This window comes from Portunus trituberculatus, chromosome 50, assembly GCF_017591435.1.
Source record: "Portunus trituberculatus isolate SZX2019 chromosome 50, ASM1759143v1, whole genome shotgun sequence".
Taxonomy (NCBI): domain Eukaryota; kingdom Metazoa; phylum Arthropoda; class Malacostraca; order Decapoda; family Portunidae; genus Portunus; species Portunus trituberculatus.
Window position 1 is genome coordinate 24180889 of NC_059304.1, and position 26289 is coordinate 24207177.

The 26289-nt window shown below is 39.1% G+C and overlaps 1 protein-coding gene across 1 annotated transcript in view; it reads right to left on the reverse strand.

The window, feature by feature from the left end:
* LOC123500072 (probable ATP-dependent RNA helicase DDX52) overlaps positions 1 to 26289 on the reverse strand; it is a 30655-nt gene that overhangs the window by 1327 nt on the left and 3039 nt on the right. Inside the window, exons 3-13 of the mRNA XM_045248713.1 lie at positions 15305 to 15384; positions 14515 to 14592; positions 13503 to 13647; positions 13205 to 13319; positions 9939 to 10042; positions 9711 to 9789; positions 9229 to 9432; positions 8908 to 8998; positions 7481 to 7603; positions 6042 to 6268; positions 3456 to 3620 (exon numbers count right to left, since the gene is read on the reverse strand). Coding sequence (XP_045104648.1) covers positions 3456 to 3620; positions 6042 to 6268; positions 7481 to 7603; positions 8908 to 8998; positions 9229 to 9432; positions 9711 to 9789; positions 9939 to 10042; positions 13205 to 13319; positions 13503 to 13647; positions 14515 to 14592; positions 15305 to 15384 — 1411 coding nt within the window. The remainder of the gene's footprint in view (positions 1 to 3455; positions 3621 to 6041; positions 6269 to 7480; positions 7604 to 8907; positions 8999 to 9228; positions 9433 to 9710; positions 9790 to 9938; positions 10043 to 13204; positions 13320 to 13502; positions 13648 to 14514; positions 14593 to 15304; positions 15385 to 26289) is intronic.

The window sequence follows — 26289 nt, forward strand, 5'->3', positions numbered from 1 at the left end:
TAAAGCAACTGGTGCAACACCCTACTCGTATTCCTGACTGTTTTGGAGACACGCCCAACATTCTTGATCTCTTTCTTACCTCTAATCCTTCTGCTTATGCTGTTACCCTATCTTCTCCACTGGACTCCTAAGATCACAATCTCATTTCTGTATCTTGTCCTATTTCTCCAATCCCTCCTCAGGATCTTCCAAAGTGAAGGTGCCTCTGGCATTTTGCCTCTGCCAATTGGTGGACCTTAGAAGGTATTATGCTGATTTTGCCTGGAATGATTACTGCTTCCATGTCAGACCCATCTCTTTGTGGTGAACGCATAACAGAGATGATAGTGTCTGGCATGGAGGCATACATTCCTCATTCTTTCTCTCAACCTAAACCTTGCTTTAACACAGCCTGTTCTTGTCCTATACATGATAGATTACCCACAAAAGATACTTGATCCTTCCATCTCCTGAATCTCATGCACTTTATATTTCTGCCCAGAATCATGCCAAGTCTGTTCTTCAATTTCCCAACACTCCTTCATAAATAGAAAATGTCAAAATCTAGCCAAAAACATATCCAATAACTTCACTTCCTCATCTTTCTCTCCTTTATTTCATCCTGATGGCACCACTGCCATCTATCTCTTCTGTCTCTAGGGCTAAACTCTTCTCTCAAACCTTTGCTAACAACTCCACCTTGAAGTCCCTCCCTCTTCTACTTCACTTCCTCTGCTTATTTCATGTCTTCAATTAAAATTCTTCGTAATGATGTTTTCCATGCCCTCGCTGGCCTAAACCCTCAGAAGGCTTATGAACCTGATAGGGTCCCTCCTACTGTTCTCAAAAACTGTGCTTCCGTGCTTGCACCTTGCCTGACCAAACTCTTTCAACTATGTCTATTCACTTCTACCTTTCCTTCTTGCTGGAAGTTTGCCTACATTCAGCCTGCTCCTAAAAAGGGTGACTGTTCTGATCCTTCAAACTACCGTCCTATAGCTTTAATTTCTTGCTTGTCTAAAGTTTTTGAATCTATCCTCAATAAGATGATTCTTTAACATCTAGACAAAGTTTTTGAATCTATCCTCAATAAGAAGATTCTTTAACATCTGTCACTTCACAATCTTTATCTGATCGCCAGTATGGCTTTCATCAAGGCCACTGTACTGGTGATATTCTGGCTTTTCTTACTGAATCTTGGTCATCCTCTTTTAGAGATTTCAGTGAAACTTTTGCTATTGCATTAGCCGTATCAAAAACTTTTGATAGAGTGGCATAAAGCTTTGATTTCCAAACTGCCCTCCTACGGTTTTTATTCTTCTCTCTGCAACTTTAAAGTTTCCTTTCTGACCGTTCTATAGCTGATGTGGTACACAGCTACTGTTCTCCTACATCTATTAATAGTGGTGTTCCTCAGGGTTCTGTCCTGTCACCCACTCTCTTTCTATTATTCATTAACGAAATTCTTAACCAAACTTCTTGTCCTATCCACTCCTATGCTGATGATACAATCCTACATCTTTCCACATCCTTTCAGAGACAACTAACCCTTCAGGAAGTCAACAGATCATGCAGGGACACCACAGAACGACTGACTTCTGATCTTTCTAAGATTTTTGATTGGGACAGAAAATCTAGTAGTTTTCAATGCCTCAAAACTCAATTCCTCCATCTATCAATTTGACACAACCTTCCAGACAACTATCCCCTCTTCAATGACACTCAATTGTCTCCCTCTTCCACATTGAATATCCTCGGTCTATCCTTTAGTCATAATCTTAACTGGAAACTTCACATTTTATCTCTTGCTAAAACAGCTTCTATGAAGTTAGGCGTTCTGTGGTGTGTCTGCCAGTTTTTCTTGCCCCTCCAACTCCTAACTCTGTACAAGGGCCTTATCTGCCCCTGTATGGAGTAATCTTTGCATTTTGGGGGCATTCCACTCACACAGTTTTATTAGATAAAGTGGAACCAAAGGTTCTCCATCTCATCAACTCCCCTCCTCTGACTGACTGTCTTCAGCCTCTCTCACAACCAAAATGTTGCATCTCTTTCTATCTTTTATCACTATTTTCATGCTAACTGTTCTATTCATTTTGCTAACTCCATGCCTCCTCTTTTCTTGCAGCCTCACTACACAAGGCTTTCTTCTTCCTCTCATCCCTATTCTGTCCAACTCTCTAATGCAAGAGTTAACCAGTAGTACTCTCAATCATTCATACCTTTCTATGGTAAACTCTGGAAATCCGTCTGCTTCTGTATTTTCATCTTCCTGTGACTTGACTTCTTTTAAGAGACATTTGCTCCCTAATTTTAGCTAACACTTTACTTATCTTCTACAGAACCAGCATTCAAGTGGGCCTTTTTTTTTTTTTTTAATATCTCTCTACATTAAAAAAAATCTCTATACTAGGCTGAAATTTATTTAAAACAAACAGCTTCAATAAGAAGTCATAACCTGTCTCATTATAGGAACAGAAATACACAGGAGAGAGTTCCAAGTCCCTAAACTCTATCCCTTGTAGGTGCTCTGTGATGCATGTACAAGGAATATGGTTGTAGTGTGCGAAACTTAGATCCTCCCTACTTACCTCTGGGAGATTCTTAACCCCTTCGCTACAGACTATGTCACTCCTGCGCTGCGCAACCCCCACCCCCCCCACCATGTTTTGTTGGGAGTCCAGACATAGGAATACATTCATTTCATCCCTTGTGACGTCAAACCACTTTTTTCCATTAACATTTTGAGATTTATTGTTGGGTTGTCCATGAAAAACTTGGCTGCACGGACATTCGTCCACAAACATAGTGACTCTTTAACCTCGTCAGACATGAATAGCTGGAAGCAGTTCAAAGCACTTATGTCATTCTTTGGTACATCAGGATGAACGCCAGAAAAATTCTCAGTCAGGACCAGAACAGTACCAAGATGCTGGTCAGCAAAGGGATCAGATGAGAGAAAGTGTGAAGGGAAGCATGCAGTGCAGGGGTGCTCGTCACCCTCGCCACTTCCATCACTTTCTTCCTCGAAGCTACAGGCCTCACTCTCATTTTCTGGCAAATATCCCTCATCTGACTCATTAATGAGACCTTCTGATTGAGTTTCATTGTCCTCAGAATCCTGTAATTCATCTAATAAATCCAGGTCACCCTCAGAATCACTCAAGGATGACAATGACGACGACATTACGTGACACTGCCCGCCGACCACCACCCCTCCCCTCAGGCCTCACGATCCCCCCACCCTCAGGCCAACTTACCCAATGTCCTTCAAAACTATGACGTACTATGGTATGTCATTGGTAGCGAAGGGGTTAATATAGATATATAATTCATAAACAGTGATTAAGTAAATATGCAAAATGTATGTCAGTGCTACATGTGCTTTTTTTCCTGCAAGTCATTAATGGGCAGAGTAATTCAATGCTCTTGAAAATTTCATCGGATCCTGTAATATGAAATGTTTGAAAACTTACTTTTTTCTGCGTTTTGCCACCTTCTCGTGTTGCACTGCGCGAGACACGTGGCCACGCTCCGGCTGCTGCATTGTCATCCGTCGCTTCTCATTCTTGGTGGGCTTTTTAAGGTCCAACATCCACTGAGGCACTTGCTGGCCTGAGCTCTGCACCACATGTGCAATGCTAAACCAGACACCTTCCATCAATATTGTGTCAAGGAATGCCTTAGGCAAGACTTGAATAAATGCAGATGCTACAACATTGTAAGCAAGGAAATCCTTGTAGTATGCCAAATAATAGATAAGCACATCACATTCCAAATAAACAACTTCATATACAGTGGTACCTCGACATACGATTTTAATTTGTTCCATGACGATCGTTGTATATAAAAAAAATCATAGATCAAATAAATTTCTCCCATAGAAATGAATGGAAATAGAATTAATTCATTCTTGTGATATGAATTTACCACCCCCACAAAAAAAAAAAAAAAAAAAAAAAAAACCAACCAAATACAGATTTAATATAAGATAAATACAATGTTTACTGTATGCATGATATAAATGTACTATATTGCCCAAAATAACAACTTAACCCACAAAACTCGGGACACGTCGATAGACGTTCATCACGCAAGACTCGGGGCACGTTGATAGATGTTTAGGCTTTTTACGGCTATATTTTGGCTATTTTCTTCCCATTTTCTTTGCTTGTGAGTTGGCAACACTCATTAGGAGTAAACATATGCTCTACGTCACTGTGTCACCAACGATGGATGGTGGGAGCGACAGTGATTTCGCTGCCTGATTCCACCACCTCTGCCGCGTGCCTTACTTCTATACCTCGGGTCTCTCACCATGTTACGGGGAGACAACTTTTGAGAGAGAGAGAGAGAGAGAGAGAGAGAGAGAGAGAGAGAGAGAGAGAGAGAGAGAGAGAGAGGATACAAGGGGCCTGTTTTCTCTCGCTCTAGCCAAGGCCGCTGAACCTGATCGAATGGAAGGCCACGTACACCAATGATGCTACCTCCTTCAATCTGTAATATTTTGGTAACCATGACATCTAGAGACTTCTGGTTTTATGGCATTGCAAAGAGGAAGAGTTCTTGTGGGCAGAACACCATTTGTACTCACTCGTTTATTGAATTTCTAAATGTAATTAGTACCGTATTTCACGGCTTGCAAGACGCTGCATCTTGGAAGATGCACCCTAATATTTGAAAGAAATTTCTTAAGAAAAAAAAAAGTCATTCTCATACAAGAACGCATTCACCATATACCCGACCACTGAACACAAAAACATCAGAAGCAAGGAGTCGGCAAGACACTATTGTTTCACCACTCATTACAAATTTGCTGGAGCACTCACCACAAATTCAAAACTATGTAAATAAAAACACCATAGGTAAATACATATACACAGTGAAACAGTCCATCTCTTCTTGTTTTAGTGGCGGGCGACGGCATGTTTTGGACCTGTTGTTTACAATACGGAATCACTTGTCCGATCGCCGAAACCGAACATGTCAGTGCTGCAGTTTATATTTATTTTATTTTGCAGTCGTGCTTCATAGGCTTTATCAATGTGAATACAATTCACAAGTGGAGTTTTGACTCTTGCTTGAATGAGTAAGCCACTTGGATGTTCTATTAATAAAGGTATAAAGGCACCTGGCATGATGTGTGTGCGTTCGTGTGCATGTATGTGTATGTTGCAATGAGATGAGGGAGCGGCCCGTTTTCTCCACACGCTGAGTAGGCTGCAGGAAGGATTATGGTATTGTAAATACTTGTAACACCCAAGTACTGAGGTTATATAATATAAAAGGCTAAATTAAATGGTACTTAAGCTAACATCATAATATAATGACTCAACATACAAATCCAGGTCGCTATCCGTCAAGTGTCCAAGCTCACTTGAGGTTGGATGCTGCCTTACAATACAACATTCATCTTGAAAGACGCACTAGTATTTTTCAGGGTATTTTTTAGGAAAAAAAGTGCGTCTTGTAAGCCATAAAATATGGTATGTGAATGCAGGCTATTTTGTGTGTTTCTCGCAAAACTTTTACTTTTGGGACCCACGATCTTGAGTTCACAAAACTTAAGAAAAAATACACACTGCCGAGGAGCACAGACACATACGTGCACAAAGGATAAACAACGATACACAACGCGGGCTGAATGTTCGGGTGGACGTGGGTAGCCAAGTGATCACTGCGCCACCTACCGATGGCTATTTGTATCTTAAAAATATCATCGTATTTCAAGGCGTGAATAATATGAAATTTCTTGTTGTATATAAAAAAAATTTTATGTTGGGGCAATCGTATCTCGAGGTATTACTGTACTTAAAAGGCCAGGCATATCAGAATCAGAATAAGAAATCAGAAACATTCCACTGTACAATGGTTATTCTTATGCTTCAATTTACAAGTTATGAAAACACATTTTAGGGTAAATGCAGGAAAGACATGGCATATGCAAACTTGTACATATTCTATGCACTCCCTCATGTTTTAGCCTGTGATAAAAAAGTTTTGTATAATAAAGACAGACCAATAAAAACAAGCAAATAAATAATAAAAAAAAAGCAGGATACCTTCTGAGCTTTGGACGGTCCTCCATGGTCCAGAAGGTAATGGCTTGGCCCTGGCGGCCAGCACGACCCGTACGGCCAACACGGTGGATGTAGCTGATCGTTGTGGGAGGCAAGTCATAGTTGATGACCAGATTGACACCTTTAAAGTCCACACCTCGGGACATCAACTCAGTGCAAATCAAAACCCAGATCTTGCCCTCACGGAACGCTGCCACCACATTGTCCCGCTGAGCTCAGTAAAACAAAAAATACATTTCACACAGTCTACTTTCATTTAGAATCTTAATTGTCCAGACTCCATCTGACAATGACACACACACACACACACACACAGAATGGGGCTTGGTGGAGAGTGGAGTCCCACAGGGATCAGTGTTGGCACCAGTAATGTTTGCGGTCTACATAAATGACATGGTGGATGGGGTGTCCAGTTATGTGAGCCTATTTGCAGACGATGCAAAATTGTTAAGAAAAGTGAGATGTGACAAAGATTGCGATCTACTCCAGGAAGACTTGGACAGAATATGGAAATGGAGCTGTACATGGCAAATGGAGTTCAACACGACAAAATGCATGAAATTAGAGTTTGGCAAGAGTGAAAGAAGAATCAGGAGTATGTACAAGATAGGAAATGAAGACATAAAACCAGTCATGAAGAAAAAGACCTTGGGGTGACAATTACCAATGACCTATCGCCAGAGAGACATATAAACAAAATAATTGGAGAAGTATTGAACTTATTGAGGAACATAAGAGTGGCGTTCAGTATATTTAGATGAAGAAATGATGAAGAAAATAATTACTGCAATGATAAGACCAAGGCTTGAATATGCAACAATACAGTGGGCTCGAACTTAAAGAAACACATAAGGAAACTAGAGAAAGTACAGAGGGCTGCAACAAAAATGGTGCCTGACTTAAGAGATTTGACTTATGAAGACAGACTGAACAGAATGCAACTTCCGACCCTGGAAAACAGAAGAGAAAGGGGAGACCTGATAGCAATATACAGAGTGATGATTGGCATGGAAAAAATGGATAGGGAAGATCTGTGTATGTGGAATGAAAGAGTGTCGAGAGGGCATGGGAAAAAACTAAAAATGGCCACTTATAGGAGAGATGTGAAAAAATATAGCTTCCCTCATAGAAGGGTGGAAGCATGGAATAGTTTAGGCGTGGAAGTGGTCAACGCAAGGAATATTCATGATTTTAAGAAAAAGCTGGACATTAGTAGATATGGAGACGGGACAGTACGAGCATAGCTCCTTTCCCGTATGTTACAATTAGGTAAATACACACACACACACACACACACACACACACACACACACACACACACACACACACACACACAATGCCTTTGATCATCAACCATCAGGTTAAGACATTATTACAAGCAAACACCACCGCTAATGAGTGCATGCCCTGGAAAACTTTACCTGCTTCTGCGTTCGGTCAGCATGGATAGTGTCCACAGTAATGTTGTCATAAATCAACTCCCGAAACAACTCCTTTGCTCGCTCCTTGGTCTGAACAAACAGCAGCACTGGAGGCTCGTAACCCTGCACCACCACAGGCAGCGTTTATGTTGGAGAGAAGCAATACTCATGTTGGTGGAAGGCACTAGTCTTGGCTAAGTTCCTTTATGAGAATATCAGTCTAGTACAGGCAACCCCTGCTTAACGAAGGGGTTACATTCTAAAAAAACCTTTGTTAAGCGAACTGATTATAACAAGTTTAACCCCTGACTTGAAATTCCATTGAGAGTAAACAAAGCAAGAGTGCATCATAGTACAGTGAAAGGTTTAGTGAAAATAAAAATTATGAAGTTAAACATTTAGGCAGTTTAATTCAAGTCATTATAATGTACACTAATGTATGTATGTACGTAACTTTATGATGTTGATCTTAAATTTATGAAGGGAGGGAGAGTGAAACAGGAAAGACACTAACTAGCAACCTGTGGAATGTAAACAAAGGGCGCATCATTGTATCACATACAAATCTATGTACCACATTTCCACAAGGCTTTCCATTTTATCCATTGTAGTCACGAGTTCAGGTGGTTCTTTTAGCTTGCAAGAAACATACGGTCTCACCAACCTTCTTAATAGAGTCTGCTGACTTGAAAATAGAAGAGACAGTAGATGGAGTCAAGATGGTGGCGAGCAATGCTATTAGTTTTCTCGCCTCTCATGTCTGTGAATAATATCGAGCTTCACTTCGAGAGTAAGAGACTTCCTGGTCTTAGCAACGCTAGGTGACATTGCAGGGCGTTTTGGTGGTAAGTTGAGCGAGGGAAGACGAGCTGCTGCTGACGCTGTTATTGTTTTGAACTAGGGGGAGTGAGTGGTGTGCGTGTTGTCCACGAGAGGCGCTAGTGTATTCAAAAGCCTATCAGCTTGCGTGATACGGCAGTGCTTTCAAACTTGGAAAAAATTACCTGGATGAAACTTCGTTAAAGTGAGTTTGGTGTTCGTTAAATGAGCAGATGGTAGTAAAATGAAACCTTTGTTGTAGCGAAATTTTGTTGTGTGAACCTTTGTTAAGCGGGGGTTGCCTGTATTTAGACAATCAATTGATGATAAAAATAGTAAAAAAATAAATGTCTTGCATGAAAAAGCCAAGCAAAACTATAGGAAATCGAGAAAAGGGAGGATAAAGGAACACAGAAATAATAATACAGCTCATAACACTGTTGCAATGTCAACATTGGCTACATATGTGAAACTTGGGTGGTGAATGAAAACATACCATTTAAGTTTGAAAAATCAAGCTTAGTTACTTGTAACATGTTCATGTAAGAAAAGGCTAACAGTATATTTCTGGGAGGTGGAAGAACAAGATCATCTTGCATTAGACTGACCTTCCTCAGAATATCCCTGAGTGCATGGAGCTTGCCGCCTTCATTGCCACAGAACTGAAGGTGTTGTTCTACATCCTCAGATGCAGAATTTCTGGAACAAATGAGTCAGTATTTAGTCATGACAGTATGCATGATGATTACCAGTTTACTCTCAATCAGTAAAATGGGAACTTATAATGGTAAAAAGGAGATACCATCTATAAAGTATAACCAGATTACATTCCCATTGGTAGAAGAGCAACATAGCTAGTTCCAAAATACATTTGAGCAAACATCTAAACCATAAAAAGTATTAAAGAAACTAATTCTATTGAGTTGTACCTGAGGCCAACAGAGACCATGGCCATGTTGTGGAGGTTGAGGCGACACCAATCTTGAACTGACTGAGCAAAGGTGGCTGAGAATAAGGCCTGGGTGACTGAAGTGCCAGTGCATGCCTGGTACACTGCAGCCAGTTGATCTCGGAAACCCCGCTGGCCATCTTCAAAGAGCCGGTCGCTCTCATCAACCACCAGCCACTCCACACTGGAACATTAAGACTGCTGCAATGATTTGTGTTATGTTTACATCATGGTAATACCACATGACTATTTCCACAAATAGAAAAATTATTTAATATTCTTTTCTAATTGTACTTGTTCAAACAATTATGAGTACGGGAATGAATGTTAAATAACGCTCATAAAGGGTAAAATAGAGCTTAAGGAAACCATAACTGATACATAAGAGAAAGTAAACATGAATTAGACATCAGAACGGAAAGAAAGATAGAAATGATGGTCAGCCTTCCTGATGTAACTCACTTAGCTAGGGAGAGAGGTGGACCTTCATCACTTTCCTTCAGCAGATGAACAAGGCGGTTAGGTGTTGTCACCAGCAGGTCTGCAACAGTCATGTCATGTTATTGTAACACACACTACCACACTATATACTTCCAAAATCTTAATCACATTCAAACTGTTTTGATACATTTATGTCTGTCCATCCTTCCTCTAGGTTAAAACAGCTAATGCTTCTGATACACCACTCACCAAACTTTTGTGAAGACTGTGGGCCGTACTTTTGCCTTGCCTTGGTGACATTGGCAATAACAACAGCTCGGATGCCCAGCCCTTCACTCAGCCTCATGCACTCCCTGCAACAGTTTATGGTTTGCTGTCAAATATGAGTTTTCCTATTGTTTCCCACAACTGGAACAATATATATGTTAGTCATTTTGAAAAATTGGCCATTTTATAAAGTGCCTGACCATTATGCAAAAATGGTCATATTGCAAAATGACCTAAATATTTCTACATTTTGCAAAAAGACCAAGATTTTGAGCAATTTACAGTATTATTGTTGGTCAGTTTACAAAGTGTCCAAACAGCAAGTAATCAGATGGAAAAAAAGCTAGTAGCTAACAGAAAGTAGTAAACATAAAATAAAGTAAAATTATTCATTCTTAAAATACATCTTTCAAATACCGTAAGTGAGCATAAAATACATTAAAGAAAATACATTACAAAATACATTAAACTTTAAAAAGTTTATTCAAACTACAGAAAACATTCTTAATCCTTAAGTGAGTGGGTGTCTATGTGTCATGTGTGATAAAAGAATGTAAAGAGCAACTATTGGATCCAATTTGGGAAATAATTACAAGTTCAATAAATGAAGGGAAAGTTCCAAAAGAGCAAATGTAATACCGATATTTAAAGGAGGAAAGGCAACTGAGCCATTAAATTACAGACCGGTGTCACTTACAAGCATCATGGAAAAGTTATGTGAAATAATTATCAAGGAAAAATGGGTTGAACATCTGAAAGAAGAACAAGTCATAACAAACAGACAGTTTGGGTTCAGGACAGGATGGCCATGTGTGCCAAACTACTCAAGGATAATAGAAGGACTGAATAACAGAGATGGATGGGTGGACACAGTATACCAGGACATAAAAAAGGCTTTTGATAAAGTCCCTCATGGAAGACTACTTTCAAAATTAGAGAACATATGAGGACTGAGAGGAACTTTGTTAGAGTGGACAAGGGATTATTTGAAGGACAGGGAGATGAGAACTGTGATCAGAGATACATGCTCATCTTGGGGTAAAATAACAAGCAGTGTCATAAGGATCAGTGTTAGCCCCGCATTATGTTTCAGATTTATGTAAATGACATTCACAATGGGATGAACAGTTATATTAATTTATTTGCTGATGATGCAAAGCTACTAAGAGTTATCAAAAACAAGGAGGACTGCTTGCTCTTACAAGATGATATAAACAAGATCTATGAGTGGAGTAAGAAGTGGAAATTCGAGTTCAATGCCAAGAAATGTCATGTAATGGAACTAGGAAAGGATCTATTTGATGGGAGGGGAACAAATAATGAAGACTAAAGAGTAAAAAAATCTGGGAGTGATTATACAGGAAAATCTGAACCCCAAAAAACACATCAGCAAGATATTTGGAATATCATGTAAAATGTTGACTAATATAGGAGTGGCATTTCAATTCATCTACAAAGATATGATGAAAAAAATCATAACCAGCATGATACGTCCAAAGCTGGAATATGCAGCTGTGGTGTGGTCTCTGAGGTCTATAAAAGATATAAGAAAATTAGAATTGATACAGAAGATTGCTACAAAGATGATGGCAGAACTAAAGGACCTAACATATGAAGAATGACTAAAGGAAATGGGACTACCAACCTTAAAAGATACAAGAGAATGATGAGATCTACTAACAACATACAAGATAGTCAATGGCATTGAAAAGATAGACAAGGAAGACCTAGTGCTGTTGACAGAAGAGGATGGAAGGCCTAGAGGTCATGTAAAGAAAATCCGGATGAGGCAGTATGTCAAGGATATTAGAAAATACAGTTTTCCACACAACAGTGGAAAAGTGGAATGCATTGATTAATGAAGTTGTTACAGCACATAATGTGCATAGCTTTAAGGAAATATTGGATAAATGGAGACATGGAGACAAGACACTATGAGCTCCACTTGAACCCTGTACAATACAACTAGGTAAACACACACACACACACACACACAAACCCGGTAGCTCAGTGGTTAGAGCGCTGGCTTCACAAGCCAGAGGACCGGGGTTCGATTCCCCGGCCGGGTGGAGATATTTGGGTGTCTGCCCTTTCACGTGTAGCCCCTGTTCACCTAGCAGTGAGTAGATACGGGATGTAAATCGAGGAGTTGTGACCTTGTTGTTCCAGTGTGTGGTGTGTGCCTGGTCTGAGGCCTATCCGAAGATCGGAAATAATGAGCTCTGAGCTCGTTCCGTAGGGTAACATCTGGCTATCTCGTCAGAGACTGCAGCAGATCAAACAGTGAAACGGTGAAACACACACACACACACACACACACACACACACACACACACACACACACACACACACACACACAGGCTAGAATATGTAGCAGTGGTTTGGTCTCCGAGCTTTAAAAAGGATATAAGAAAATTGGAAAGGATACAGAAGATTGCTACAAAGATGGTGCCAGAATTAAAGGACCTAACATATAAAGAATGACTGAAGGAAATGGGACTCCCAACCTTACAAGATAGAAGAGAATGTGGGGACCTAATAATAATGTACAAGATAGTCAATGGCATTAAAAGATAGACAAAGAAGACCTGGTGCTGTTGACAGAAGAAGATGGAAGGACAAGAGGACATGTAAAGAAGATCAGGATGAGGCAGTGTGTGAAGGATATTGGAAAATACAGTTTTCCACACAGAACGGTGAAAAAATGGAATGCATTGGATAATGAAGTTGTTACAGCAAATAATTTGCATAACTTTAAGGAAGTATTCGATAATTGGACATATGGAGACAGGACACTATGAGCCTCGCTCGAACCCTGTACAATACAACCAGGTAAATACACACACATCTTCTATATTTACATTCTATTGCTTACTCGATTTTTTTCCATCTAGCTACTTGCTGTTTGGACACTTTGTAAACTGACCAACGATAATACTATAAATTGCCCAAAATCTTGGTCTTTTTGCAAAATGTTGAAATAATTAGATAATTTTCCAATGTGACCATGAATTTGGTAATTTTGCATAATGGCTGGGCATTTTTGTAAAATGACCAATTCTGCAAAACGACTGTAACATATATATACAATTTGCACACGACTGACTGAATGGCAATGTTAAAACAAGTAAGGTTACATTAAAGTACTACTTATTTAAGTTTCTGGAGTGTTAAGCAAACTGATATGAAATGAACAATAATAGACTACCATTCTTGAACTGAAGCGAAGTTAGTGATGCTCAACTAACCTGTGAATCTGAGAGGCCAATTCCCGAGTGGGGGTGAGAATCACAGCCCTGAAGCCCTTTTTCCTTGGCCCTCCAAGTGCCTGCAGTAGTGGAATCAGGAAGGCTGCAGTCTTGCCTGAAGTGAAAGATAAAAAAGATAAACCTTTTGACACCTGATTTGGTTCACTCTAAAAGACAACTAAGGAAAGACCGCAAAAGATTGTGATGAAAATAATGAAGATTAAAGTATGCTAATAAAATCAGTGATAACATTACATGAAGAATCTCATTTTCTCCTAGCAGTGATTACTGTGCCTACCTGAGCCAGTGGGGGCTGAGGCAAGGATGTGGCGGCGCTGCAACATGAGAGGCCAGGCTTGGGCCTGCACTGGGGTAGGCACGGAGTGGCCCTGAGCTTCAAGGTTGGCTACCAGCTTGCTATTCACATTGTGGTCTGTGACAAGCTGTAAAAAAAAAAAAAAAAAAAATATATATATATATATATATATATATATATATATATATATATATATATATATATATATATATATATATATATATATATATATATATATAAACCATGCACACAATGATAAAGGAAGTGTGAAAAAAATAAGAATATAGTAGTAAGTTCTAAAGGAACAACACTAGGTAATAAGCAGTAGAGTATGGCAAAATTATGAGCTTTGAAAAATTGCATAATGGAGTAAGCCAATGGAATAATAAAATAAACAAATAAGAAATAATAATAGTAATAAATATATAAACATGAGATTAATTAATAAATAAATCAACCAATAAAAAGGTATGGGAATAGCAATCTGAGAATCAGGTAACAGTATGATTATAAAGTAACAATGAGTAGAAAGGGAAAAAGTTCAGAGCTGTCACTATCTTGCAAATCTCAAATGTTGCCACTATAAAAAAGGAAGCTGCAACATGAGAACAGCCAGCAGTACAGCACACTGATGCAAAAAAGCCCAACAGGAGAAACTTTCCATTATTGAGCTTCTCTGAAAGTCCCACAAATACACACTTTGTGCAAACATGAACCTGCTTTTACTTTAAGACAATCATATTAATACACAGAGGGTACTGGCAACTTGGTGGGCCTTTTTTTTTTCTAATTTATGCTGCCTTTGGTCAGCTTCCCCATCTTACATAAAAATAAATAAATAAATAAATAAACAAAATACACAAAGGGGAAGAATATACTGAACTTTAACTTGCTGCAGAATTCCTCACTTTGAATGACTATTACAGTATACAAAAAATGAATAATTGTAATGATTACAGTTGCTCTATTGTCAAATCCTCCACAAACAACTTACTTGTGAGAATTTCTCTAAGGGTGCTGGAATATCTGGGCCCCACACCTGGATCCCCAACTGCCGCCGCTGCCGCCTTATCTGTAACACATTGTCATTACTATCATTATCTTCACACACCATTCAAAATGATGAGGAGGCATAAGATAGTCTTTCCTATTCCCTGTACCATGTTCCCTAAGCAAAATTTTACAAGCTACAATAATCTAACATACAAAACTGAAACAAAGTCTCAATTTTTGGTTTGAAGTAAATTGTCACTATCTCAGGTAACATTGTCAGTGTTTTCCTTCTTAATTTGTACTTCCAATTAGCTCTTCCCTATACTACACCATGTACTCAACTGGTTCTTGACTAAACAATTAAAAGGAGTATACTTCATTGCCCTGAGTGAGGAAGCCCAACCTACACTCAGACCGTGGACAGGATTCAAACCCGTGCGCTTGAAGGGTCTCCAAGCACACGGGTTCGAATCCTGTCCACAGTCCGAGTGTAGGTTGGGCTTCCTCACTCGAGGGCAACGGTTTCCTAGCGGGTGGGCTTTGAGATAGGAGGTACCCCAAAAAGTATCCCCTTTAGCCCATAAACTCCTGTGAAAACCACACATAGTATATATATATATATATATATATATATATATATATATATATATATATATATATATATATATATATATATATATATATAAAGCATGTCTGCTTATCATCAATTATTTTACAGCATTACGACCACATCCTTACATCAGACCAGCTTCATCACACAACCTTACAGCAAATATTTGAGCATACTGTACCTCTTGTTGCTGTAACATTAACTGCTTCTGCTCATCATTCTTTCTCTTCTTTCTTCTCTTGGTCTTCTTTTCTATTCCTCCTGTCAGGAAAAATACACCAATAAATAAATAAGCTGCTATATATAAAAATACATTAATAAATAGGTGCTTTAAGACACATAGAGAATACACCACCATAGAGTGTGACCACATCATTCCCTACCGTGGGAAGAAGCATGTGATGGCGTGATCATCTTGGCCTCACTAGCAAAGTTATTGGATTAGTATTTACACAAATTTCCTGACAGAAGCCTGATCTCTGGCAAAAATCTCTCACAAGCAGTTAATCTTGCCTTGAGATCACTGCATCAACATTTCCATATTCATGTATCAAGGCAGGCCATCACAATGGCTACCACTTGTCACATCTCTTTGGATCAGTTACATTTTAATTTCTATTAATATTCCTTAGACTGAAATGGATGAAGGTTCTGGAATTTCTCTTGGATTCCATTTCATTTGTGCAAGATACAAATGAATGTAACTAAACATAAGAGATAGTGTTACAAGTGTGGGGTTACGGAAGTGTGTGTGTGTATTTACCTAATGTATTGTACAGGATTCTAGTTAGATTCATAGTGTCCTGTCTCCATATCTCCATTTATCTAATTTTTCTTTAAAGCTATGCACATTATGTGCTGCAACAACTTCATCATTCAAAGCATTCAACTTTTTCCACCGTTATATGTGGAAAACTGTATTTTCCAATATCCTTCACACACTGCCTCTTCCTGATCTTCTTTGCATGTCCTCTTGTCCTTCCAGCCTCTTCTGTCACCAGCACTAGCTCTTGCCTGTATATCTTTTCAATACCATTAACTATTTTACACAACCTTATTAGGTCTCCTCTTTCTCTTCTATCTTGTAAGGTTGGCAGTCCCATTTCCTTCAGCCTTTCTTCATATGTTAGGTCCTTTAGTTCTGGCACCATCTTTGTAGCTATCATCTGGATCCGTTCTAATTTTCTTATATCCTTCTTCAAGTTCAGCAACCACACTACTGCTGCATGTTCCAACTGTGGACATATCATACTCGTAATAATTTTTTTTCATCATATTCTTGACCAGGTACTGAAATTCTACCCTAATATTAGTCAACACTTTATATATCCAAATTACAAATCCAAATTGATCCAAATTGCCAAGAAATGCCATTACATGGCATTTCTTGGCATTGAATTCTAACTTCCCCCTTCTTAATCCACTCATAAATTTTGTCTATATCTTCCTGCAGCTCCTGCAGGCTTCTCAGATCTTAATTACTCTTAAAAATTTTGCATCATCACTAAATAAATTAATATAGCTGGTCACTCCATATTGTATGTCATTTACATATACGTACCTGGAACATAATGGGGGCTATAACTGACCCTTGTGGCGCTCCACTTAATACTTTACTCCAGGATGAGTATGTATCCCTGATCACAGTTCTCATCTCTGTCCTTCAAGTAATCCCTTATTCAATCTAATATTATTCCTCTCAGTCTTCCTATGTTCTCCAAATTCCAAAGTAATCTGTTATGAGGGACTTTATCAAAACCCTTTTTTTATGACCAGGTACACAGTGTCCACCCATCCATCTCTACTCTCCAGTTCTTCCACTACTCTTGAGTAGAAACTTAATAAATTTGACACACATGACTGTCTTGTCCTGAACCCAAATTGTCTGTTCAATACAATTTGTTTTTCTTCCAGATATCTAGCCCATTTTTCTTTAATAACAATTTCACATATCTTCCCCACAACACTTGTACATGACACTGGTCTGTAACTTAATGGCTCAGTTGACTTTCCTCCTTTGAATATTGGAATTATGTTACTTTATCTCTCTTCCATTCCATTGGTACTCTCCCTTCCTTTAATGAGCTTGTAACCATTTCCCAAACTGGTTCTAACAATTCATCTTTACATTCCTTCAGTGCCCAGCCTGATCTGGTCCCATTGCTTTTCTGACATCCAAATTTTCTAGTAGTCTTCCAATTTCTTCTCTGTGCACTATGATTTCTTGCAAGCCTTGACAATGTAATGTCCTATTTGGTTCTGTAAAATCCTCTTCTTCAGTGAAAACAATCTTGAAACTCTCATTCACTATTTCACTTATTTCCTCTTCTGTTAGATATGTCTTCCCTCCTTTAACAATTTTTTTCTATTGCTTCCTTATTTTTCATATTTCCATTTATATACTTGTAGAAAAGTTTGGGTTCATGTTCACTTTTCTGCACCACATTTTTCTCAAAATTTCTTTCTTCCTTTCTCCTTACTCTAATATATTCATTTCTCGTATTCTTATACTGCTGTCGTGTGTGTGTGTGTGTGCGTGTAATTCACTGTTTGATCTGCTGCAGTCTCTGACGAGACAGCCAGACGTTACCCTACGGAACGAACTCAGAGCTCATTATTTCCGATCTTCGGATAGGCCTGAGACCAGGCACACACCACACACCGGGACAACAAGGTCACAACTCCTCGATTTACATCCCGTACCTACTCACTGCTAGGTGAACAGGGGCTATACGTCAAAGGAGACACACCCAAATATCTCCACCCGGTCGGGGAATTGAACCCCGGTCCTCTGGCTTGTGAACCCAGCGCTCTAACCACTGAGCTACCGGGCCGTGTGTATTTACCTAATTGTAACATACGGGAAAAGAGCTATGCTCGTGTTGTCCCGTCTCCATATCTATTAATGTCCAGCTTTTTCTTAAAATCATGAATATTCCTTGCGTTGACCACTTCCACGTCTAAACTATTCCATGCTTCCACCCTTCTATGAGGGAAGCTATATTTTTTCACATCTCTCCTATAAGTGGCCATTTTAGTTTTTCCCATGCCCTCTCGACATTCTTTCATTCCACATACACAGATCTTCCCTATCCATTTTTCCATGCCAATCATCACTCTGTATATTGCTATCAGGTCTCCCCTTTCTCTTCTGTTTTCCAGGGTCGGAAGTTGCATTCTTTTCAGTCTGTCTTCATAAGTCAAATCTCTTAAGTCAGGCACCATTTTTGTTGCAGCCCTCTGTACTTTCTCTAGTTTCCTTATGTGTTTCTTTAAGTTCGAGCCCACTGTATTGTTGCATATTCAAGCCTCGGTCTTATCATTGCAGTAATTATTTTCTTCATCATTTCTTCATCTAAATATCTGACGCCACTCTTATGTTCCTCAATAAGTTCAATACTTCTCCAATTATTTTGTTTATATGTCTCTCTGGCGATAGGTCATTGGTAATTGTCACCCCAAGGTCTTTTCTTCATGACTGGTTTTATGTCTTCATTTCCTATCTTGTACATACTCCTGATTCTTCTTTCACTCTTGCCAAACTCTATTTTCTTGCATTTTGTCGTGTTGAACTCCATTTGCCATGTACAGCTCCATTTCCATATTCTGTCCAAGTCTTCCTGGAGTAGTTCGCAATCTTTGTCACATCTCACTTTTCTTAACAATTTTGCATCGTCTGCAAATAGGCTCACATAACTGGACACCCCATCCACCATGTCATTTATGTAGACCGCGAACATTACTGGTGCCAACACTGATCCCTGTGGAACTCCACTCTCCACCAAGCCCCATTCTGATGGTCTGTCCTTAATTATTGTTCTCATTTCTCTTCCTACCAAAAGTCTTCCATCCATTTTAGTAAACTGCCATGCACTCCTCCTACCATTTCAAGTTTCCAGATCAGTCTCCGGTGTGGTACCTTATCAAAGGCCTTTTTTAAATCCAGATATATTCCATCAGCCCAACCATCTCTTTCCTGTATTACATCTATCACCCTCGAATAGTAACATATCAGGTTTGTCGTGCATGAACGCCCTTTTCTAAAACCAAATTGACACTCACAAAGTATGTCATTTTCTCCAAGAAGTCTGTCCATCTATTCTTCACCACCCTCTCACACATCTTAGCTACCACACTTGTAAGTGACACTGGTCTATAGTTCAATGGGTCTCTCTTGTTACCTGATTTATAGATTGGGACAATGTTAGCTCTTTTCCAGTCTTGGGGCACTACACCTTCCCTTAATGAGGCATCAATTACTTCACAAACTTTTTCTGCCAGTTGCTCCTGCATTCTCTTAAAATCCATCCTGATACCCCATCAGGTCCCACAGCTTTTCTCACTTCTAAACTCCCCATCATATTCTTGATCTCCTCCACAGTTACTTGAAACTCCTTCATAATCCCTTTCTGTTCCATTACCAGTGGTTTGTCAAAAGCAGTCTCCTTTGTGAATACCTTCCGAAAGCATCCATTCATAGCCTCTGCCATTTCCCCTGGGATCCTCACTGCATACTCCATTTACTTCTAAACTTTCAATACTTTCTCTATTTTTGATGTTGTTGTTCACATGTCTGTAAAAAAAGCCTTGGTTGGTCTTTACATTTATCAATTATATCCTTTTCTTGTTTCTTTCTTCTCTTCTAATCAACACATATTCATTTCTTGCTCTTTTGTAACTTTCCCACTGCTTAATCCGTCTTTTCCTTCTCCACCTCTTCCATGCATCCTCTTTTCTTGTTCTAGCCTTTTCACATCTATCGTTAAACCAGTCCTGCTTTCCAACTTCTCTATGTTGTCTTATTGGTACAAATTTTTCTCACCTTCTTTGTATATTTTTATAAATTCCTTCCACTTTTCATTTGCTCCTTAGCACTCTTGAATTTCATCCAATTTGTCTCTTGAAAGAATTTCTTTAGGTTTCCAAAATCTGTCTTGGCATAATTCCATCTTCCCACTTTATATTCTTCATTTCTTCTAGATTTCTCTTCATCTATCACCTTGAACTCCAAAACTGCATGATCACTCTTTGCTAAAGGGCACTCCACCCTCATCTCCTCAATGACCATTGGCTCTGTACTAAAGACCAAGTCCAGTCTTGACGATGCTCCCTCTCCTCCAAACCTAGTATCTTCTTTGACCCACTGAGTTAACACATTTTCCATTGCCAGTGTCAATAGTGTATTTCCCATGTTGTCTCTGATCCTTCCATTGACCAGTCCTCCCAACACACCTCTTTACAATTAAAATCTCCCATCATTATAGTTCGTTCACAGCCACCCAACATTTCTTCCAGACATGTTCCTGTATCACTTATCATTTCTTCATATTCCTGTACTGACCATGCATTTGTCTTAGGTGGTACGTACACCACTATGTAGTGCCTCTTTTTTCCTTCATTAGTTTCTGCTCTGATCTTTAGCACTTCTGCCTTTCCCATACCTTCTTTCACTTGATCCACCTTTATATCTTTTTTAACCAGCAACATCACTCCTCCTCCCATCTTACCTACTCTATTTCTTTTCCAAACATTATATTTCCCTTCTCCAACCATCATCAGGTCTTCTCCCTCAAGTAATCGTTGAGTTCTAAAATCCCCGATATCACTCCATTTATGTTGGAATACATTACATTCGCTCATCGTAAGTTTCTTTAGTCCTTTCTTGCTGTACTTTTCTGGGTTATGAACCACTTCCTCAGTCTCATATCCAAGATTCTCCAGAAAAACTCTTTCTTCTCCTCTTCTGTCCTCTCTTCATTTTTTCAAAGCCTCCTTTCTCAACTCATTTAACATTTCTCTTTCCTTTTCACCGAGATCTCTTCTCAACCAAATCTTCCTTGTTGTTTCCTGCTGGGCTAGCCTCCATGACTTCTCCACCAATTCATCTACATCCTTTTGTGACTTAAGTTTGATTCTTATTGGCCTCATACCTTCTCTTGTGAACTTTCCAATTCTATGGAAGTCCTCTATTTCTTGTACTAGGTCTTTTCCTCCTCCTGCACCACATTAATGATATTATTTATCACCTTTTTATATTTTTCTCTCTCCATTTTACTCGGTGTCTTATCCTCCTCCACACCAAATATCACCACACATCTCTTTTTGTCTACAGTTTCCCTCACCAATGTCTCATTTGATTTAATAACCTTCACCACTTTCTCAGCAATCTTCTCTTCTATGATCTGTTGATCTATAATTTCAGCAAGGCCCAAAGTTTTCTCCCCAGACTCTTTGATTTCCTTTTCCAGACTTGCAACTTTGTAATTTACCTCCTTTCTTTCCACTTACTGACTTTTTTTCCATTCAGCCTGCTTCTCCATCACTTTTCCTAGAGATTCTCCACATTTTTCGCAATTCACTTTAATTAGCTTAACTTCCTCTTTCAGTGCTTCATTTTCCTTCTTCATATTGGCACACTCTTTCAATACATTGTCATAACTCGTTTCCAGGCCCCCATACTTTTCAAACAGTTTTTCAATTTTACCTTCCAACTCCAGAATTTTCTTCACATAAGCGCTCTTCTCCATTATTCCTTGAAATCCTGTGAAGTCTGATTCATCTTTCGAGTTCACGGCCGCCATGTTGCGCAGATGTAAACAAACCAGCTGATGGCTCAAACGCAGGCTACAGTTTATATTTACCTTCCCTGGACATTATTTTGCTAATCAACAGTTAACATGACTATATGGAGACGGGACAAACATTACCAGCTCCTTTCCCACCTTGGTTACTCTTAGGCAATGGTAACTGTAGAATTAGAGATGATTGCTCTGGAGCTCAGCGACCACATCCGCCATCGACGATGTCCCGTGTGTGTGTGTGTGTGTGTGTGTGTGTGTGTATTTACCTAGTTGTGTTTTACAGGAAAAGACATGCTCATGCTGTCCTGTCTCCATACCTATAGCCTTAAGGTCATAAATATTTCTTGCTTGAACTACTGTTTCATCCAACTTTTTCCATATTATTATGCTTCTGTTTGCAAACTATATTTTTTAGTGTCTCTTCTGCACACAGTTTTTTTTCCATTTCATGCTATGTTTCCTTGTATTTCTTGAGTCCACACCAATAGATCTTCTTTGTCAACTGTGTCCATCCCCTTCTATGCCCTGTATATAGCAATTAAGTCTCCTCTTTCTCTCCTCTGTTGCAATATTGGAAGTTTTAATATCTTTAATCTGCGTGCGCGTGGATGTGTGTGTGTATTTACCTAGTTTTACCTAGTTGTATTATCCATGGTTTGAGCAGGGCACATAGTGTCCCGTCTCCATGTCTCCATTTATCCATTTTTCTTTTAAGTTATGCACATTATGTGCTGTAACAACTTCATTATTTAATGCATTCCACTTCTCCACCATTCTGTGTGGACTATATTTTCCAATATTGTTCACACACTGCCTCATCCTGATCTTCTTTACATGACCTCTTGTCCTTCTATCTTTTTCTGTCACCAGCACCAAGTATTCCTTATCTATCTTTTCAATGCCATTGACTATCTTGTACATTGTTATTAGGTCTCCTCGTTCTCTTCTATCTTGTGTGTGTGTGTGTGTGTATTTACCTAATTGTATTTACCTAATTGTAACATACGGGAAAAGAGCTATGCTCGTGTTGTCCCGTCTCCATATCTATTAATGTCCAGCTTTTTCTTAAAATCATGAATATTCCTTGCGTTGACCACTTCCACGTCTAAACTATTCCATGCTTCCACCCTTCTATGAGGAAGCTATATTTTTCACATCTCTCCTATAAGTGGCCATTTTAGTTTTTCCCATGCCCTCTCGACATTCTTCCATTCCACATACACAGATCTTCCCTATCCATTTTTCCATGCCAATCATCACTCTGTATATTGCTATCAGGTCTCCCCTTTCTCTTCTGTTTTCCAGGGTTGGAAGTTGCATTCTTTTCAGTCTGTCTTCATAAGTCAAATCTCTTAAGTCAGGCACCATTTTCGTTGCAGCCCTCTGTACTTTCTCTAGTTTCCTTATGTGTTTCTTTAAGTTCGAGCCCACTGTATTGTTGCATATTCAAGCCTCGGTCTTATCATTGCAGTAATTATTTTCTTCATCATTTCTTCATCTAGATATCGAACGCCACTCTTATGTTCCTCAATAAGTTCAATACTTCTCCAATTATTTTGTTTATATGTCTCTCTGGCGATAGGTCATTGGTAATTGTCACCCCAAGGTCTTTTTCTTCATGACTGGTTTTATGTCTTCATTTCCTATCTTGTACATACTCCTGATTCTTCTTTCACTCTTGCCAAACTCTATTTTCTTGCATTTTGTCGTGTTGAACTCCATTTGCCATGTACAGCTCCATTTCCATATTCTGTCCAAGTCTTCCTGGAGTAGTTCGCAATCTTTGTCACATCTCACTTTTCGTAACAATTTTGCATCGTCTGCAAATAGGCTCACATAACTGGACACCCCATCCACCATGTCATTTATGTAGACTGCGAACATTACTGGTGCCAACACTGATCCCTGTGGAACTCCACTCTCCACCAATCCCCATTCTGATGGTCTGTCCTTAATTATTGTTCTCATTTCTCTTCCTACCAAAAGTCTTCCATCCATTTTAGTAAACTGCCATGCACTCCTCCTACCATTTCAAGTTTCCAGATCAGTCTCTGGTGTGGTACCTTATCAAAGGCCTTTTTTAAATCCAGATATATTCCATCAGCCCAACCATCTCTTTCCTGTATTACATCTATCACCCTCGAATAGTAACATATCAGGTTTGTCGTGCATGAACGCCCTTTCCTAAAACCAAATTGACACTCACAAAGTATGTCATTTTCTCCAAGAAGTCTGTCCATCTAGTCTTCACCACCCTCTCACACATCTTAGCTACCACACTTGTAAGTGACACTGGTCTATAGTTCAATGGGTCTCTCTTGTTACCTGATTTATAGATTGGGACAATGTTAGCTCTTTTCCAGTCTTGGGGCACTACGCCTTCCCTTAATGAGGCATCAATTACTTCACAAACTTTTTCTGCCAATTGCTCCCTGCATTCTCTTAAAATCCATCCTGATACCCCATCAGGTCCCACAGCTTTTCTCACTTCTAAACTCCCCATCATGTTCTTGATCTCCTCCACCGTTACTTGAAACTCCTTCATAATCCCTTTCTGTTCCATTACCAGTGGTTTGTCAAAAGCAGTCTCCTTTGTGAATACCTTCCGAAAGCATCCATTCATAGCCTCTGCCATTTCCCTGGGATCTTCACTGTATACTCCATTTACTTCTAAACTTTCAATACTTTCTCTATTTTTGATGTTGTTGTTCACATGTCTGTAAAAAAGCCTTGGTTGGTCTTTACATTTATCAATTATATCCTTTTCTTGTTTCTTTCTTTCTTCTCTTCTAATCAACACATATTCATTTCTTGCTCTTTTGTAACTTTCCCACTGCTTAATCCGTCTTTTCCTTCTCCACCTCTTCCATGCATCCTCTTTTCTTGTTCTAGCCTTTTCACATCTATCGTTAAACCAGTCCTGCTTTCCAACTTCTCTATGTTGTCTTATTGGTACAAATTTTTTCTCACCTTCTTTGTATATTTTTATAAATTCCTTCCACTTTTCATTTGCTCCCTTAGCACTCTTGAATTTCATCCAATTTGTCTCTTGAAAGAATTTCTTTAGGTTTCCAAAATCTGTCTTGGCATAATTCCATCTTCCCACTTTATATTCTTCATTTCTTCTAGATTTCTCTTCGTCTATCACCTTGAACTCCAAAACTGCATGATCACTCTTTGCTAAAGGGCACTCCACCCTCATCTCCTCAATGACCATTGGCTCTGTACTAAAGACCAAGTCCAGTCTTGACGATGCTCCCTCTCCTCCAAACCTAGTATCTTCTTTGACCCACTGAGTTAACACATTTTCCATTGCCAGTGTCAATAGTGTATTTCCCATGTTGTCTCTGATCCTTCCATTGACCAGTCCTCCCAACACACCTCTTTACAATTAAAATCTCCCATCATTATAGTTCGTTCACAGCCACCCAACATTTCTTCCAGACATGTTCCTGTATCACTTATCATTTCTTCATATTCCTGTACTGACCATGCATTTGTCTTAGGTGGTACGTACACCACTATGTAGTGCCTCTTTTTCCTTCATTAGTTTCTGCTCTGATCTTTAGCACTTCTGCCTTTCCCATACCTTTTTCACTTGATCCACCTTTATATCTTTTTTAACCAGCAACATCACTCCTCCTCCCATCTTACCTACTCTATTTCTTTTCCAAACGTTATATTTCCCTTCTCCAACCTTCATCAGGTCTTCTCCCTCTCTCAGTTTTGTTTCAGTAAGACCCACAATATCTGGGTTCTTGTCCCTCAAGTAATCGTTGAGTTCTAAAATCCCCGATATCACTCCATTTATGTTGGAATACATTACATTTCGCTCATATGTAAGTTTCTTTAGTCCTTTCTTGCTGTGTGTGTGTGTGTGTGTGTGTGTGTGTGTGTGTGTGTGTGTGTGTGTGTGTGTGTGTGTGTGTGTGTGTGTGTGTGTATTTACCTAGTTGTTGTATTGTACAGGGTTCGAGCAGGATTCATAGTGTCCTGTCTCCATATCTCCATTTATCAAATTTTTCTTTAAAGCTATACACATTATGTACTGTAACAACTTCATCACTCAATGCATTCCACTTTTCCACTGTTGTATGTGAAAAACTGTATTTTCCAATATCCTTCACACACTGCCTCATCCTAATCTTTGCATATCTTCTTGTTCTTTCAGCTTCTTCTGTCACCAGCACCAGGTCTTCATTGTTTATCTTTTCAATGCCATTTACTATTTTATACACTGTTATTAGGTCTCTTCGTTCTCTTCTATCTTGTAAGGTTGGCAGTCCCATTTCCTTCAGCCTTTCTTCATATGTTAAGTCCATTAGTTCTGGCACCATCTTTGTAGTTATTTTCTGGATTCATTCTAATCTTCTTATATTCTTCTTCAATCTTGGTGACCAAACCACTGCTGCATATTCCAACTTTGGACGTAGCCTGCTTGTAATACTTTTTTTCATCATATCTTTGTTCAAGTACTGAAATGCCACTCTAATATTAGTCCACACAACTCCTGCATATTCCAATCTGGGTCTTATTTTAATACTTATCAATTTCTTCATCCATTCTTTGTCCATGTAGTGAAATG